The sequence below is a fragment of the Leopardus geoffroyi genome, chromosome B3, assembly GCF_018350155.1.
Source record: "Leopardus geoffroyi isolate Oge1 chromosome B3, O.geoffroyi_Oge1_pat1.0, whole genome shotgun sequence".
NCBI lineage: Eukaryota > Metazoa > Chordata > Mammalia > Carnivora > Felidae > Leopardus > Leopardus geoffroyi.
The window spans coordinates 18,135,908-18,154,690 of NC_059337.1; the positions used below are offsets into that span (position 1 = coordinate 18,135,908).

Here is an 18,783-nt window from a genome sequence, read left to right on the forward strand (position 1 = left end):
AATTGAGGCAAAATGTACATAACATAGTATCATTTCAGCTATTTAAAAAAAAATTTTTTTTTCAACGTTTATTTATTTTTGGGACAGAGAGAGAGCGTGAACGGGGGAGGGGCAGCGAGAGAGGGAGACACAGAATCGGAAACAGGCTCCAGGCTCTGAGCCATCAGCCCAGAGCCCGACGCGGGGCTCGAACTCACGGACCGCGAGATCGTGACCTGGCTGAAGTCGGACGCTTAACCGACTGCGCCACCCAGGCGCCCCTCATTTCAGCTATTTTTAAATGTGCAGTACAGTGGGAAGAGGGGGTGGGTGTGTGGGGGGAAGGTAGGGGTCCCTGGGTGGCTCAGTTGTTGAGTGTTTAACTCTTGATTTTGGCTCAGGTCATGATTCCAGGGTCATGGGATTGAGCCCTGCTTTGGGCTCTGTACTGAGTGTGGAGCCTGCTTAAGGGTTCTCTCTCTCCTTCTGTCTCTGCCCCTCTCCCCCTGTTCACGCTCTCTCTCTCAAATAAAAAATTAAAAAGAAAAATAAGTGTACAGTACAGTGGTATTAAGTATGCTCACATTGTGGTGCAGTGATCACCACCATCTGTCTTCAGAACTTTTTAATCATTCCATATTGAAACTCTATACCCATTAAGCATAATTCTCCATTTGTCCCTCCCTTTCATCCCTGGTAACTACCATTTCTCTTTCTCTGAATTTTGAGTACTTGGTGTACCTCATAAATGGAATTATCTTGTATTTGTCTTTTGTGGCCAGCATATTTCTCTTACCATAATATTTTCAAAGTTTATTCATGTAGCAAGTGATAGGATTTCCTTTTTTAAAGCTGAAAAATACTCCATTTTATGTAGACATCACATTTGTTTCTCTGTTCATCTGCAATGATATTGGAGTTGTTTCTACCTTTTACGTGAGAGTAGTGCTCCTAGGAGCATAGATGTACAAATGTTTTGTTCAAGTTCCTGCTTGCAATTCTTTTGTGTGTAGACTTAAAAGTGGAATTGTTGAGTCAAATGAGGATTTCTCTATTTAATTTTTTGAGTAACCACCATACTTTTCCACAGCAGTTGTACCATTTTACATTGTCAGAAACAGTGCACAAAGTTTATCCACATTCATATTGGTTTTTGTTTTGATAATAGTTATACAAATAGGGTGAAGTGCTATGCCATTGTGGTTTTGATTTGCATTTGCCTAATGATTAATGATGAACGTCATTTCATGTGGTTGTTAGGTATTTGTGTATCTTCTTTGGAGAAATGTCTATTTAAGTCCTTTGCCTGTTTTTGTTGTTGAGTTTTAGCAGTTCTTTATATTTTCTGGATATTAATCTCAGATAATGTGATATATAATTTTTTCCTTCCATTTTGTGGGTTGCTGTTTTACTCTGTTGTGACCTTTGACACTTTTTGACATTTGATCATGTATTCATGGATTTGTCTGGGCTCTTTATTCTGTTCTGTTGATCTATATGTCTTTATGCCAGTGCCATACTGTATTGATTACTTTAGTTTTACAGAAAATTTTAACATTAGAGAGTGTGAGTCCTCCAACTTGTTCTTCTTTTTCAAGATTAGTTTGGATATTAGGAGACCCTTGAAATTCCATATGAATTTTAGGGTGCCTTTTCATACTTTTGTAAAAAACATCATTGGGGTTTTGCATTGAATTTGTAGCTTACTTTGGGTAATATTGATATGTTAACAACATTAAGTCGTCCAATCTATGAACATAGGGTGTCTTTTTTATTTATTTCTGTAATTTCTTTTATCAATGTTTTTTCATTTTGAGTATACAAGTCTTTCATGTTGACTAAGTTAATACCTGAGTTAAAAAAAATTTTGTTGCCATTATATATGGAATTATTTTCTTTTTTCAGACTGTTCATTGTTAATATAGAAATGCAACTTATTTTTCTGTGTTTATTTGTATCCTTTGATGGATTTGTATATTAGTTCAACAGTGTTGTGGAATTTTAAGGGGATTCTACATATAAGATCCTATCATTTGCAAACAAAGATACTTATTTCTTTTTCTTGTTTAACTGCTTTGGCTAGAACTTCCATTACATTGTTGAATCTGAGTTGTGAAATCAGTCATCCTTCTCATTCTTGATCTTAGAGGAAAAGCTTTCAATCTTTTACCATTTGAACATTCTGTAAGCTGTGGTATTTTCCTATATGATTTTTATTATGTTGAGATAGTTTCCTTCAATTCGTAGTTGATTGTTTTTATCACAGAGGAGTAATGTATTTTGGCAAATGCTTCTTTTATATCAATTTAGATGGTCATGTGGTTTTTTCTTCATTTTCTTAATGTGGTTTATCACATTGATTAGTATGTTGAATCATCCTTGCATTCCAGGAATAAATCCCACTTTGTCGTGGTGTATAATCCTTTTAACATGCTACTGAGTTTGGTTTGCTAGTATTTTCTTCAGTATTTTTGCATCAGTGTTCAAAAGGACTATTAATCTATTGTTTTCTTTTAGTGTCATTGTGTGGCTTTGATACAGGGCAATGCTTACCTCAGAATAAGTTAGGATGTGTTCTGTTCCCTTCAGTTTTTGGGAAGTGTTTGAGAAAGGTTGGTGGTAGTTCTTTAAAATGTTTGGTAGAACTCCCAGTGAAACCATTAAGTCGAGTACTTTTCTTTGGCAAGAGTTTTTTTTTTTTTTTTTTTTTTTTTAATACCAATTCAATCTCCTTACCAGTTACAGATGACTATTCGCCTTTCTGTTGTTGTTTTTTTTTTTAATGTTTGTTTATTTTGAGAGAGAGTGGAAGAGCGAGAATCCTAAGCAGGCTCTTTGCTGTTAGCTCAGAGCCTGATGTGTGGGGCTTGATCTCATGAACTGTGAGATTATGACCTGAACCTAAATCAAGATTCGGACGCTTAACCAGTTGAGCCACCTAGGTGCCCCTGTGTAAGTCTTTTAGCTTTATTCTTCAAGGTAGTTTTGACTGTTCTTTGTACTTTTGTATTTGCAAGTGAATTTTAGAATAATCATGTTAGTTTCTGCATATAATAAAAGAAAACCTGCTGGCATTTTGAGTAGGATTACATTGAATCTCTAGATTAATTTGGAGAGAATTGACATCTTTATGAAATCGAACCTTCTCAGAATCTGCAAAGATGAATTTGTCTGTTAGTGTATTTTAAATTTCAGGAATCAAGACACTTTTTGTTGTCAGTGTTTTGTTTTAGGTAACAAGTAATTAGCATCTTTTGTTTTACTTAATTTTTTTTGCCAGTGAGAGTGCTTCAGTATAGATGAGAATTTTAACTTTGAAGGAAAGAAAAGAGGAATTGCTGCAGCCATGACCTAAATAGGAAGGAAGGCAATGTATAATGGGATAGATGCCGATAGGTTGATAGTTATGATGGCAGGAATTTGAGGCGCTTCTCTTCTGGTTACTATTTTTTCCATCAGTAGAATAGGTAGCAAAGTCATCAGCTGAAAGTGAGGATGGGTGATGAGTGTTGGAGTTGTGAGGAGAGAGAATACGGCATAAAATAACCAGAAAATTGGGAAATGGAAAATTGCTAAACTTAAAGTCAGATTAATTATCCTGGTTAGCATGGTGGTTTATTCTCAGCCATATTCAGCTTACATGGGAACGTGTAGTCAAGAGTGAGTTTTTCCAGGAAATGAGTGGAGGGAGGAGGGAGAGCAGGAGCCAAGGGAATGGGAATAAGGGTATATGAAAATTTAACTGGATAAGGAGGGACATAAACTGGGCGAGGGACACTGAAAAGGTGGGAGATGTAATAAATTGTAGGACCTAATGGGATCAAAAGATTGTTATAATTAGGTTATTAGGAGTGTTTGAGCTGGGAGTATGAGAGGTAGTAGTTACAGAGTTGTATATGCCGGTTTAGTTTGGCATAATTTACTCTCAGATTTTGTTGGTTATTTGCATTAATCTTCATGTGCTAAGTATAGGACATGTTAGGAAAAACAAGTTCGTATTTTTTAATCTAAGACTTTTGGGCCCAGATATGTATTCAGTTTCTTTTTTTTCCCCTTTATTAACTTTTTCCAGGGACTTACCAGTTTTATTGATCCCTCCAAAGAACTGACTTTTGGTTTTGTTGATCTCTGTTGTATGTTTTCTGTTTCATTACTTTATGCTCTTTTATTTCTTTATTTGTACTGTTTTGGAGTTTAATTTGTTCTTTTCGTAACTCTTTTGGATGGTTGATTAAAACACTAGTTTTTGGCTTTTCCTCCATATATGTATTCTAAAGCTACAAATTTCCCTCTTATGTATGGTTATAGCTGCATCCCCTAAATTTTGATATGATGTCATTTTTTTTAAGAGAATAGTTTTTTGTTTTGTTTTGTTTTGTTTTTTATTTTTTTAAATTTTTTTTTCAACGTTTTTTTATTTATTTTTGGGACAGAGAGAGAGACAGAGAATGAACGGGGGAGGGGCAGAGAGAGAGGGAGACACAGAATCGGAAACAGGCTCCAGGCTCTGAGCGTCAGCCCAGAGCCTGACGCGGGGCTTGAACTCACGGACCGCGAGATCGTGACCTGGCTGAAGTCGGACGCTTAACCGACTGCGCCACCCAGGCGCCCCAATAGTTTTTTGTTTTTAATGTTTATTTATTTTTGAGAGAAAGACAACATGAGTGGGAGAGAGGCAGAGAGAGAGGGAGACCAAGAATCCAAAGCAGGCTCCAGGCTCTGAGCTGTCAGCACAGAGCCTGATGTGGGACTCAAACCCACAAGATCCGTGAGATCATGACCTGAGCTGAAGTTGGACGCTTAACTGACTGAGTCACCCAGGCGCCCCTGGTACATTTTTCATAACTCTTTTGGATTGTTGATTAAAACACTGGTTTTTGGCTTTTCTTCCATATATGTATTCTAAAGGTACAAATTTCCCTCTTATGCATGGTTGTAGATGCAAGCCCTAAATTTTGATATGATGTAATTTTTTTAAGAGAATAATTTTTTGTTTTTAATGTTTATTTATTTTTGAGAGAAAGAGCATGAGTGGGAGAGGCGCAGAGAGAGAGGAGACACAGAATCCGAAGTAGGCTCCTGGCTCTGAGCAGTCAGCACAGAGCCCGGAGCAGGGCTCAAACCCATGAACTTCGAGATCATGACCTGAGCCAAAGTCGGCTGCTTAACAAACTGAGCCACCCAGGCGCCCTTGATAAGATGTAATTTTTATGGCATTCCATTCAAAGTATTTTCTAATTTTGACTCATTTCTTCTTTGACCCATGGGGTTATTTGGAAGTTCACTGCTTCATTTCACAGTATAAGTGTTTTCAAATTATATTTTTATCAATTCATAGCTTAGTTCATTGGAGGTCAAAAAAACATGTCTGTCCTTTGAAACTTGTTAACAGTTTATGATCCAGATTTGGTTCACTTTTGGTAAATCTGTTTTGCACTTAAAAGGAATATATTTTCTGCTCTTTTTAGGGATAGTGTTCTATATGTCAGGTCGTTAATTGTAAAGTTCACATATTTTTCTGGTTCTATTTCATCTGGTCTGTTCCTTGTTTTGGTGTGCTTGTTCCATCAGTTACTGAGAAAGCTATGTTAAAATCAACTTGCTAGAATTGTGGACTTCACTTAGTTTCCTTGATATTGGCTGAAGTTTATTTAGAAAAAGTATGTTTTCACAGCTGCATAATTCAGTGTTTTAACAAACTTACATATGGGAAAAGTCAAAAATGAAATTTCAAATGCAGTTTGTAGAACATTAGAATCATATGTAGCCATTTTTGAAGCATGTGCTGTCAACAGAGGGAATGTGCATCTCTGTTGCTGCTGGCAGTAAGAAAGAGGTTACAGTATTAGAAGCCTTTGAACTGTTATCTGCCATATGTGTTTGTCTTTAATAAGTTTCTAATTGCTATTCATATTTGGCCCTTAATTTTGCTTAAATCTGTAGAAAGCGCAAAAATGTTGAGACAGTGTTAAATTGTGGCAAAGGAAACAAAGCCAGTGAGAAAGCTATCTATCGCATATGAAGTCATGTATTTTACACCCTAACTATGATAATTACTATAGTAAATGGACATTTTCTCTATTTCAGTAAGATTTAAAAGAGAAATGCTTGGGGATTATGAATTTATATGTAACATAATTTTTCCTATTTAAGATATTGGAAAATAAGCTCCTGGTTAGGGTTTTGTGTAGAATATCTGATTTTCAGGAACAGATTCCTGACTTTAAGTGTTATTAGGTACATTCAAGTTTAAAATTGCTTTCTGGTGAATTGAACGTTTATTGTAATGAAGTCCTACTATATCTCTATCCATGTATTTATTTTATGCATTAAAATCTACTGTGATAAAGTATAGCCACAAAACTTTGTTTTGATTTGTGTTCTACACAGTATATTGTTCTCCATGCTTTGACTTTCAGTCTTTCTATATCCTCATTTATTTAAGAAGTAATCATCTATAATCATCATATAATTGGGTTTTGTTTTTTTACATACAATTTGGATTATTAATTCATTTCCCCCCTCTATTAGCTTGTTAGCTTGAGTGAACTTTTACTATTCTTGCAGTGGTTACCCCAGAGATTACCACATGCATCTTTGATTTATTGAAATCTGAAAAGTAAATAAGTATGTTTTCTGTTTCCCAGTAAATGAAAGGATTCTGGAACACTTTTAACTTTGCTTACTGTCCTTCCCAATTATGTGCTATTGTTCTTGTGTATTGTAATATTTAAAATTCTACAAAGTATTATTTTATTTAGTTATTATTCATTTAGAGTTACATATTCACCCTGTTCATTGTATGTATGTATGTATGTATGTATGTATGTATGTATGTATGTATGTATGTATGTATTTACTTAATTTTTGGTGCAATATCCAAGCTGGATCTGGGATCTTTTTTTCCTTGTACTTGAAGAAGTCCCTTCAGTGTTTTCTGATGTTAAATTTGTTGTTTCTGTTTGATAATGTCTGTATTTTGCCTTTTTTTTTTTTCCCCTGAAGAGTGTTTTTTGCTAGATCTAGAATTCTATTTTGGCATTTCTCCCATTCCTGGCACTTTGAGAATATCATTCCACTGTATTGGGCTTCCATTACTTACATGAAAAAGTCAACTGTAAATCTTACTATTGCTTTTAAAGTTAATCTTTATTTTATTTTATTTTTTTTTTGGCTACTTTTAAGGTCTGTCTGTCTGTGGCTGATCTTTCTTTGTGTGTGTCTCTCTTTCCCTCCACCCACCTTTTTTTCTCTGATATGCCTCAGTTGTGGTTTTCTTTGTATTTGTTTCGCTTGAGTGTTTGTAGATCTTGGATGTCATTGGTAAGTTTTTAACTATATGTCTTTAAATATTTCTTTCCCTTCTGGGACACTAATTACATGTATTTTGGATCCATGTTTTACTGTTTTTTCACACTTCTGTATTTCCCATTTTCATGCCCTTTTGGGCTTCAGTGTAGGTGTTTTCTTCTTTCCTATCTTCTGGATTATTGATTCTTTCTTCAGCTGTATTCTACCTATTGTTAAACTCATCAATTTTTTTATTTTCTGTCTTCAGTATTGTGCTTTTCATTTCTATGTTTTCTATGCTTTTAGCATTGTATGGTAATATTCTTTTTTTTTTTTAATTCTTTGAACACATTTACTTATTTTAAAGTTCTTTTCTCATAACACCATTATCTGGATCTACTGTGGGTCTAATTGTATTGCCATTTTAAAAATCTTAGTTTTCAGTCAGGTCTTAACTGGTTATTTTTTTACTTTTAGACATATAGAAATCATAAAATCATTTGAATTTCTAGATGATACCATCTTTTTTCCTGGTAAGATTTACTTTTGCTAACATCTTTTCAGAAGATTTAACTGGCATGAGGCTAAGCTAATCACACTACATAGCCCAGATCACCTTAATCTAATCAGTGAATGAGATGATCTGAAGCTATACTGCCCTTGTATGGCCTGGTCTATTTCTAGTTTACCTTTATACTGAGGGCATAGTCCTTTGGATCCCTCCAGAATCCTGGTGTGTTTACTGGGGCTATTCCTTGGTAGGCCCTAAATCTGCTTTTGTATCCCACCCATAGATCTCTTGAAACCTCTGTTTAGCTTCTCAGCCTCTCAGTCAATGTTCTAAGAATCTGCAAATGACTAGAGGGATATATAGTCTGAAGTCTGGTCTTAACCTATTTCTTCCAGATCTCAACCCTTCAATTCTGCCTTAAAAGTTCTCCACTGATTTTAAAAAGATTAATTTTCTTCTTTTTTTCTCATTCTTAGAATAAGTTGGTTTGAAGTAACCTACTCAATCATTGTCAAAAGCTAAATGCTCAGATAATGCAGTGCTGCATATACCTTATAGGCATTAGTGTTGAAATGTAGGAGTATTTATGTTGCCTACTACACTGCAAGTTTTTGTAACGGTAATTGGATGCAGCTTGATCTGTTAGGGAACATGATTTGAATAAGCTGACTTTTATTGGTTTATATTACGGTCTCATGAGAAAACAAAAACATTCTACAGCACAGCTGCTTGTTTGATTGGTTCCCACCAGTGACTTGCCATCCTTCAGTTTCTTTGTTTCCTGCTTCCTCTTGTCACGGGGCTTTTGCACATGCTATTCTCTCTGACTAGTGTGTACACTCTCATACTCAGGTTTGGGTATGAGGCACATTCTCAAGGAAGCCTTCCCTAACTTGTGAATTTAGGTCAGATAAATGAACTTCCTCATTTTGATTTGTACAGATTCATTTATATATAGTTTGGTTAATGTCTGTTTTCCCCTACTAAACTGTGAAATCTGTGAGATCAGAAATCATGCCCCCCCCCCCACCTTTTTGGACCATTTTACCCTATGTGCCTAGTACAGTGTCAGGAAGTACATTATCAATTAATAGGTTATCACTTGTTAATAGATGTTCAATCAATGTTTACGTGAATGGAGAAATGAGTATGAGGGAAGATATGTAAGAAATGCCATGCTTGTGGTCATAATGGTACTGATAAGAATTGAAAAACTCATGCTTTTGAGCAAAAGCCAGGTTTAACCAAACATGGATTTGCTGGGCAGTACTATTGAAGTTTTATGGATATACATGCACAGTATTAAAAATAATAGAATTCCACTGAGCATTTATTATTGTGAATGTTTTAGCATTTGTCTTCCATGCCCTTGTAAATATTTTATTATGTAAGTTTTGGAAACATTAGGTTTTTGACAAAACTATTATTCAGAACATGACAGATTATATCATTGCCAGTCGTTCAATTACAGAGATAAATGGAATAAAAAAATCCTGTTCTTGAAGGATTCATAGTCTCAGAGGAAAATGGACTTGGAATTTGTCATACACATACCCGCAAAGTAAGGTGCTATCGTTTACTCTATCAGGGGGAAATGAATCTTGACTGGTTAGGAGGATTTTATTAAATGGCTAAAGGAACAGTATTTCATTTAAGTGGATATTATTATGAAATCGTATAGTGCCTTTGTGGGTTGACAGATAGTAATTTTGGAGGTGGCTAGGACAGTTTGCAAGAATAGTGTGTCAAGGTAGATTGGGGCTACCCAGATTATCCTTTGACATGGAGGCCATCAGAAACTTTCAGGGATTTTTCTATAATGTTAAAGAGAAGTCCTGGAGCCAGAGTCCCTGAGTTCATATTCCAAGCTCTGCCCTTTACTGTGTGTGACTTTAGAAACATTACTGAGCATCTCTGTGCCTCAATATCCTTATTTATACGATGGAGATGATAATTGTAACTAAGAAGATTTCAGTTTGGATTGAATGAGTTAAGACATGGCAGGTACTTAGAAAAGTGCCTGGCACATAGAAAAATCCCAGTAAGCATTGGCTCTTGTTGTTGCTATTATTATATGCATTGAGAAAAACTCGAAGGTTATAATTGTACTCTTTTCAGCCAGAGCTAGAGGCACTAAAAGATTCAAGAGATATTTTAGGGGTAAAGTTAACAAAGCTTCAACTTAATTACCAATTTTATATAACCAGGAATTTCAACTAATAATGCTGCCCATGTGCAGCATAGAAGCAGGTTTGAAATTTGTATAACATTTTCATGATTTGCAAACTTATAGAACTTAAATTTTCTAATTTGTGTTTTCTTTTAGATCTTATAGAAAATTTCAGCTGTAGCCCTTGGACTAGAAGCTGAAATAATAGAAGCTGTGTACGATGCATTAGGGTATTGAAGAAAATTAATTTTGAATTAAATATTTGGAATATAAGGAAGGAAAGGTGACTGAAAATGGGGCGGAAGAAAATACAAATCACACGCATAATGGATGAAAGGAACCGACAGGTAAATGAAAATTTTAACTTATTTATTTAATGTGAATATTTTTTAAAAAGGATCATAGGGTAGATTGGTTTGAATTTTTCTTAAACTTAATTTCAAGTCTAAATATTTTTATTTCCAAACTAAATAAAAAATTTTAATAAACATTTTAGCTTGTCATGTGTCTTAAACTTTTTCCTTATTATAGAAATCATAGATGTTAATTATAGAAAACAGGGGAAAAAGAAGAAAAGCAAGATCACTGTAGTCCCACTGTTACTGTCAATTATGTAGATTTATCATAATATATTTGTTTATGTATTGGTCATTATTATAAATTATCACCTCTATTTTCATGATTAGGTAATACCTAAGTTAACTGTAGTTATCAGTGCATGTGTTTTGGTCAGTTAAATTTTCTGGTTAACCAAGAAATATAATTCTTTTTCTAACTCATCACAAACATTTCTAAAGCTTTTATGTATTTATCTCAGTTTTAATTGATAAAACATACCAAACCTAATTTTCAGCACCAATGTCAATAAACTCTTACAAGTATTCAGGATAGTTATAATAATACTGATATATGAAGTGAAGACCAGAAGTTGTAAGAGTTTAGAGCAGGGATTTGCAAACTATGGACCGTGGTCTGGTTGGCTGTTTTGATAAATAAATCATTAGAACACTGCCATGTGCATTTGTTTACCTATTGTCTATGGCTGCTTTCACATTACAACGACATAATTGAGTAGGGGCCCTGGAGACTGCATGGCCCATAGGCCTACAATCTTTAGTCTCTGGCCTTTAAGAAAAAGTTGCCAAGCCCTTGGTTTAGAAAAAAGAAGGAAAATGGTTTCATGGAATATTGTAAATGAACTAGTATTCAGAGCATATGCAGGAGGGAGAGGTGCTGTCTCTGGAAAGGTTGCCTGTCCGGGGAAATGTCTAGAAAAGCTGGTTTCTGGAAGGTTACCAAGAACAGAACAGTATTAAAGATGTGTTCTGCAAAGTCTGAGTAGTAATTCACTTGGTAATACAGTTATAATTGTAGACAAAACTCAGCTGAGCTGCTAGTAGAGAAGTTAGTGGAAGTGATTAGAGTTGCCTATAGACCAAATTAAAGAGAACCGTTGTTTCATCTAATGAAGATTCTTTAGCTAAAGGGTAAGGCTCACGCAGTATGATTCTTTAGGAAGGTTGATAAAATAGGGAAGACTGATAAAATAACCATTCCATCATTCCAAAGGGATGGTTCTAAGCAAGGTTGCAAGTAAATGTCCCTTCATAAACTTGAAGATTGTGACCTGTAGATGAGGCACATCTCTACACCTTATATTGTGTGTGAAACACACACAATATAAATGTAAAATATGTTTATTAGGGAATAACATAAAAGCAGAAACTGGCAAAGCACATAACATTCCTTAGACTCTCTTTATCCCTTAGAGAGTCGTGTTTAAATTCAGCATAGGTACACTGGATCTACCAGTGGAAAAGACCCCACATGTTTAGAGGAATATGACGAATAGGAAAAGGGGAGCTAGGATTATGTAAGTAACGGTGTAAAGAATTTGTTAATTAAGGAAATGATCTTGTTCAAAAGATGGAGGCTGCCACTATAACTCAGCAACTACAGTTAGCCTATTAATATGTTGAATTTACCTGCTAGGTCATCTTCTTGCCAAGCTGCCAAATGGGGCAAGGGTGTCTGAATGTTTTCTTAGATGATTTTGGCCAAGAATGCAGAAAAGAAACAGAATAGGTAGTTGGGCAATTGATTTTTCAGATTTGATTAGGCATAGACATAATTTATCATTTTGAATTTGTGGATTCTGAGTTAAAAGTTTCATTATTCTTGCATTAAAATGGGAAAAACGTTTCTGTGCAGAAGAGAATTTATGTCATTTATTCATCCACACTTGAATACCTACTGATTCTGGGAGAGACTGTGTTAAGCACTGGGAACTCATTAAAAATATATAGGCAACACAGAAGATTTAACTATATGGCAAACAGAAGGTAAGCTGAGGTGATGGGAGAGTTATGGAAGGAAGAACCAGCCTCTGGTTGGGGTAGTTCAGGGAGCAGTACAGAAGGAGGTATAGCATATACAGGTTTTAATGATTGGATTTTTTGAGCTAGTAAGATAAAATCACACTTCAAGTCTTTAGAACAGTGAATGAAAAATCTCGGTGTTGACACTATCATGCACTTAAAGAGCTGCTTCACTTCATTTCCACTTGGAAGCTTTCATTCACTTCACTTCCATTTGGGAGTTTCTGGTGAAACCTTGTGTTTGTCCTTCTTGGTGTAATACACTTCTATTTAACAAGTAAACTTTGTATTAAAGTATAAAGAAAAGAACACAAGTCCTAAGTGTGGCTGAGTGAATTATTGCAAAAAGTACATGGCCATGTAGCCAGCATATCCCAGTGCACCACCACCACAGAAACTCTCTTTGTCATGTCTCCCCAAGTCATTACCTCTCTGCCCCACTAACCTAACTTCTGACACATAGATTTATTTTGCCTGTTGAGTTTATGTGAGCAGCATGTGTTCCTTTGTGCAACATCATGTTTGTGAAATTAATGTTACTGTTGCATGTCATGTAGATCTATTTGGTACATTTTCATTAACAAATAATATTCCATTGTGTGGATAGACCACAACCTATATTCTTATTTTTTCTATTGTAAATGGACTTTGGGGTTGTTTTCTAATTTGAGACTATTATGAAGAGTGCTCTTTTGATTAGTCTTATGTGTGTCTTTGGTACACATGATCATTTGGGTATATTCCGAGGTGTACAGGTTAAGTCAGAGTATACCTGTGATCAGCTCTAATAGCAAGAGTTTTCTAAAGTGATTGTGCTGATTTATAATTTACACTAACGGTGTGTGAAAGTTTCAGCTGCTCTAAATCTTCACCAATACTAGTTTTTATCCCTTTCCTTTTAGCTATTATGGTAGGTGAGCAAAAGTAACATTTTAATTTTAAGTTTCTGTGATTTTTGATGAAGTTGATCACTTTTTCATATTTTTTATGAAAAGATGTTTACTGTTTACTTCATTTTTTCCCCCTAGTGGGCTACCTGACTGTATTTTTCTTATTAATTAGTATACATTCTGTGTATAATATGATGTGAGCGTTTTGTTCATTATGTACATTACAAGTAACTTCTCTCATACATGGCTTGCCGTTTCACTTTTTCATTTTTCTTTTAATGTCCAGTTTGCCTTCCTTTTTTTCCTTTATGGTTAATGCTGTTTGTGTTATGTTGAAGAAATATTGACTTATCACAAGGCCATGATGATTTTCTTCCTATGCTTTTTTCTGTTTTTTACCTTTCATGTTTTGGATCTGTTACCCATTTGGAATATATTTTTGTGTGATTTGAGGTTTGGGGGTCAAGATTTGTTTTCCTGATGGATATTCAGCTGACCCAGTACAGTTTATTGCAAAAACCATCTTTCCTTCACTGCTTGCCTTTGTCATGAATCAAGTAATCATACACATGTGGGGCTGTTTCTTTGGAGAAATATCTATTCAAATCCTTTGCCCAATTTTGCTTTTTATGGAGTTATATCATCTTCGTTCTGAAAAGCTGTTTTCATTGGTTATAGATTTCTAGGTGGACAGTTAATAGTCTCTTGATACTTTAAAGCAATTGTCTTTCAACTTCTATCAGTTACATCAATTTCTTTGGAGAGACCAGCTTTCAGTAACCAACCCCCCCCCCCCCCCCCCACTTTTCCACTTTTTTCAAGATAATGCATTTTCCCCCCTCTGGTTACTTTTAAGATTTTTACTTTTTCGTGGGTAGTAAATTTTTTATTGTGCTGTCTTCAAATATTTTTTGTGCTGGATTCTTTCCTCCTCTGGGATTCCAGTTACATGTAACTTAGTCCTTTTGACTATGTCTCATATATTTCTTATGCTTTTTTTCCTCCTAGAATTCTTACTCTTTTTCTCTGTCCTTCCCCCTGAGTGTCTTGTAGCGAATGGCCTGTTTTGTAGTAATCTGTTTTCTGTGCTCTAGTAATCTTTTACTTAGTTTTTTTTTAAAAATTAGCTATTAAAACACCTAGTAACAATTTCTAGTATTATGTTTTCAATTATAGAATTTCTTTTTGTTTTTCTTTTTACAGATTTCAGGTCTCCGGTGAAATGGCCCATCTTTTCATGTATTTTATCCAGTTTCCACTATTTTTTGGAAAATACTAATCATAGAGTTTTTTTGTCTGCTAATTCCTATATCTGGATTACCTGTAGCGTCATATGTGATCCCCTTTTCTCTTTGTTTTCAAATATATGGTCATTTTTTCTGACATGTCTTAATGGTTTTTTATGAGCTATTAGACACTGTATATGAAAGATATAGATATTCATTCTTATGGTACTTTCCTGCAGAAATGATTTAACCTTCCCTCTTACCATTGAAATTAGGTACTGAGTATCTTAGACCAACTAGAGATTGACCTGAGTGGAAGCTAGGCTGCAGTTTTTTGTTTTTTTTTTTTTTAATTTTTTTTTTTCAACGTTTATTTATTTTTTTGGGGGGGACAGAGAGAGACAGAGCATGAACGGGGGAGGGGCAGAGAGAGAGGGAGACGCAGAATCGGAAACAGGCTCCAGGCTCTGAGCCATCAGCCCAGAGCCCGACGCGGGGCTCGAACTCACAGACCGCGAGATCGTGACCTGGCTGAAGTCGGACGCTTAACCGACTGCGCCACCCAGGCGCCCCAAGGCTGCAGTTTTGATGAAGCTTTTGGTTGCCCTTAAAGGAGGCTACTTTTGGGAGTAGTCTTTCAAAGCTTTCAACATTGATACCAGTGTGTTCTTGGGGCCCAGTCCTTGGAGTATTTCTTAAATTTCTTGTTTTCTCAGCATTGGAAGATTACAGAAAACTCCACTCTACTTTTTTGAGGCTTTCTGCTTTTCTTTTTAACCTCCTACCCCATGCAGCCTCAGAGTGACCACCTCAGCTTCTACTCCTCCCTTCTCACTAGTTTATTGACCCCTGGAGTCTTCAGTTTTGTGTTTTCAAAACCTAGGACAAAAGCTCTGTATCAGAGCTCTGTATCCACTGTGCAAACAAAGGCTGGAAGCTTAGTTGCCCTGTACCCAGCATCTGTAAAGGCCTGTAGGGGAAAAGCTGCCGCAGAACACCGTTTTACGTCAGGCAGGTTCTCACCCCTCTAGAATCTTGGCATCGTAAATCCTTCTTCCTTCAGCAGCTTTCCAGGGTCTTTAAACAGATCTCTTTTCTATTTTATTTTGTTTATCTGGTGGATCTCAGTGAGTTCTTTGGTCTTCTACCAGTTGCTCCATCTTACCTAAAAGCAGATTTGTCAATTTCTTTCTGTATTTCATTAGTTTAATATGTACTGTTTTACATATTTTGAGACATTTCATTAGGCTCATACATATTTAGAATTGTTCTACCTTCTTGGTCAATTTTTCAATATATTCTCAATATATTCTCTATGGTCAGTGTTTCAATATATTCTCAATATATTCTCTATTCTTAGTGAGGCATGCTCATCTTAAATCTACGTTGTTTTACGTTAATATAGCTACACCTTTCTTTTAGCTAATATTTTCTTGATATGGTCTAGTTCTCTGCATTTGCTTTCAGCCTTACTGTGTCCTTATGCTTTATCTATATATTTTATAAGTAGCATATGGCTGGATTTTTTTAAATCTAGTCTGATATTTCTTGACTTGCCAGTGTACTTGGATTTTATTCTTTGGTATTGTTTGTATATGTAGACTATTTTATACCATCTTAACTGATGGTATTTGTCAGAGGGCCTCAGGCATCAAAAATGTCACCATCATATCACTCCTTGTATCCTTCAAGAACTCCTCAGATTACAGCTTTACACTGAGTCCCCCAAGGAACAGAACATTGGAAGAAGATCTACTTTCTCTAGATGGAAATCTACGAACCCTGCAGGTTTTGATTAAGAATGGTTGGGAAATCAGTGCCAAAGGTTAGTCCATTCCTGCCTGTGTTTTTTTGACTCTCCTCTTAAACAGTGCTTCTGTGATGCTCTGGTGTTAATCCCTGTTATGAAGTGGCAGGCATTGAGTGTCCCAGGAACGAAGAGGAGAGGCACAAGGCTGAACCACAGCTGTTCTTTTTAAAATTTGTCTTCTTATAACCCTACCGGGGGTTTCTTATTCAGGGTACTGGCCTCCACACATGACATTCCTGCACCGCTCCCCGCCCCCCCCCCCCAGCCACCAAGTACATATTCCAGCATAATATGGGGTTTCTGACACTTTTCTCCACTATTCCTTACGATTCATAATACTTTTAGTTCCACTGGGTTAATTCCGAGGGAGGTAGATCCTGTATCAACGTGTTCTCAGAAATCTGAATTGGCAATTTTTTATATTGTTAAAATTAGTAGTTGTATTCTGTTCTGTAATCCTAATTTCCACAGTTATTTAATTGTAGTTCTAAATAGAAAGGATTCATTGATTATCACTGGTCCTTTACTGTGGCTTTTGCATTCTTTTGTTGTTTTAATCTGTTTCCTGGTTTATGGATTCATTTAGAGAATTTTTTAGCACCACTCAGTGCCATGTGGCATTTTAGAAGCTGAGTATGCAGCATTGAACAAAACTGAAAAAAATCCAGTGTCTTTTCAATTTATATTTTACTTAGATGACTGGACTTTTTCAGCAAGTAGTTCTATTTTGTTTTTTCTTCCAAGAAGAGCTTATGGGTGCTATACTTCCTGAGTACTTTTATGTTGTGAGTGTTTGTTGCTTTATACTTGAAATATGACTTGGGTAGGTATAATGAATTCTAGGACCCCATTGCTTTTCCCTAGAACATTGCAGAGATGATTTCAAGGTATTCAGCTTTGAGCTTTGCCAGTAGTAGACTGAGTATGTATTTCTCTTCTCCTAACAAGTGACTTGACATTTAGTAACTTAACCAAAATATGCCATGAGTTTTGATTATTTATCGTTTGTGTGTGCATGGAAGTTATGTGCCTTTTCAATATTTTGGGTGTTTTGTTTTCTTTCATTTGGTATGGCTATACTTTTTTTTGTTTTGTTTTTTTGGAGAGAGCTCAGGAGCTAGAAGAGGCAGGGGAGAGGGTGGTGTGGAGAGGGAGGGAGAGTATATATCTTAAGCAGGCACCACGTTCAGTGAGGAGCCTGATGTGGGGCTTAATCCTATGACCCTGGGATCATGACCTCAGCCAAAACCAAGAGTCAGATGCTTAATAGACTAATCCATCCAGTAGTGAATCACTAGTGATTCACCAGTTCCGTATATTACTCAGTACTCATCAAGAAAAGTGTACTCTTATCTTTTTTTTAAAAATTTTTTTAATGTTTATTTATTTTTGAGGAGAGAGAGACAGAGTGTGAGCATAGGAGGGGTAGAGAGAGAAGGAGACACAGGATCTGAAGCAGGCTCCAGGCTCTGAGCTGTTGGCACAGAGCCTGATGTGGGGCTCGAACTTACAAACCCTGAGCCAAAGTTGGACGCTTAACCGACTGAGCCACCCAGGTGCTCCAAAGTGTACTCTTATCTTAATCCCTTTCACCTGTTTCACTCATTCCGTGCCCCCCCCCCAGCCCCCCAGCCCCCCACCTCCCCGCTGGTGACCATCTGTTCTCTATAGTTAAGAGCCTGTTTTTTGGTTTGTCTCTCTTTTTTTCCTTTGTTTCTTTTTTTTTTTTTTTTTGTTGTTGTTAAATTTTTTCTTTGTTAAATTCTACATGTGAATGAAATCATATGGTATTTGTCTTTCCCTGACTGGCTTATTTCGTTTAGAAATATACTTTCTAGATCCATCCACATTGTTGCAAATGGCCAGATTTCATTCTTTTTTCATGGCAGAATAATATTCCATTGTATACATATACCAAACCTTCTTTATCCATTCATCAATCACTTGGGCTGCTTCCATAGTTTGTAAATATTGCTGCAGTAAACATAGGAGTGCATATATCCCTTCCCCTTTGAATTAGTGTTTTTGTATTCTTTGAGTAAATACACCAATAGTGTGATTACTAGATTTTAGGGTAGTCCTGTTTTTAGTTTTCTGAGGACCCTCCATACTGTCTTCCACAGTGACTGCACCAGTTTGTATTCCCACCAAGAGTGCATGAGGGTTCTTTATTTCCCCCCATGTTCTTGCCAATGCTTGTTGTTTCTTGCATTTTTTATTTTAGCCATTTTGATATCTGTGAGGTGATTATCTTATGGTGATTTTGATTTGCATTTCCCTGACGATGAGTGATGTTGAGCATCTTTTCACGTGTCTGTTGGCCATCTGAATGTGTTCTTTGGAGAAATGTTTGTTCATGTCTTTCGCCTATTTTTTAATTGGAGTATTTGTTTTTTGGGCGTTGAGTTGTAAAAGTTCTTTGTATATTTTGGATATTAACCCTTTATCGGATATGTCACTTGCAAATATCTCCTCCCATTTGGTAGGTTGTCTTTTAGTTTTGTCAGTTGCTTCTTTTGCTATGCAGAA

General features: G+C 36.0%; 1 protein-coding gene across 13 annotated transcripts in view; it reads left to right on the forward strand.

Moving 5' to 3' along the window:
* The window catches only part of MEF2A (myocyte enhancer factor 2A), a 167,542-nt gene that overhangs the window by 63,539 nt on the left and 85,220 nt on the right, over positions 1 to 18,783 (forward strand). For 8 of the 13 annotated variants that reach the window (XM_045448770.1, XM_045448772.1, XM_045448767.1 and 5 more), the window contains one exon: positions 10,107 to 10,297. The exons of 1 other annotated variant lie outside the window; for it this stretch is intronic. In XM_045448770.1, coding sequence (XP_045304726.1) covers positions 10,244 to 10,297 — 54 coding nt within the window. In that variant the 5' untranslated portion in view covers positions 10,107 to 10,243. Of the gene's footprint in view, positions 1 to 9,251; positions 9,342 to 10,106; positions 10,298 to 18,783 lie in introns of all 13 variants that reach the window. 4 more of the 13 variants (XM_045448773.1, XM_045448777.1, XM_045448769.1 and 1 more) reach the window with 1 other exon arrangement.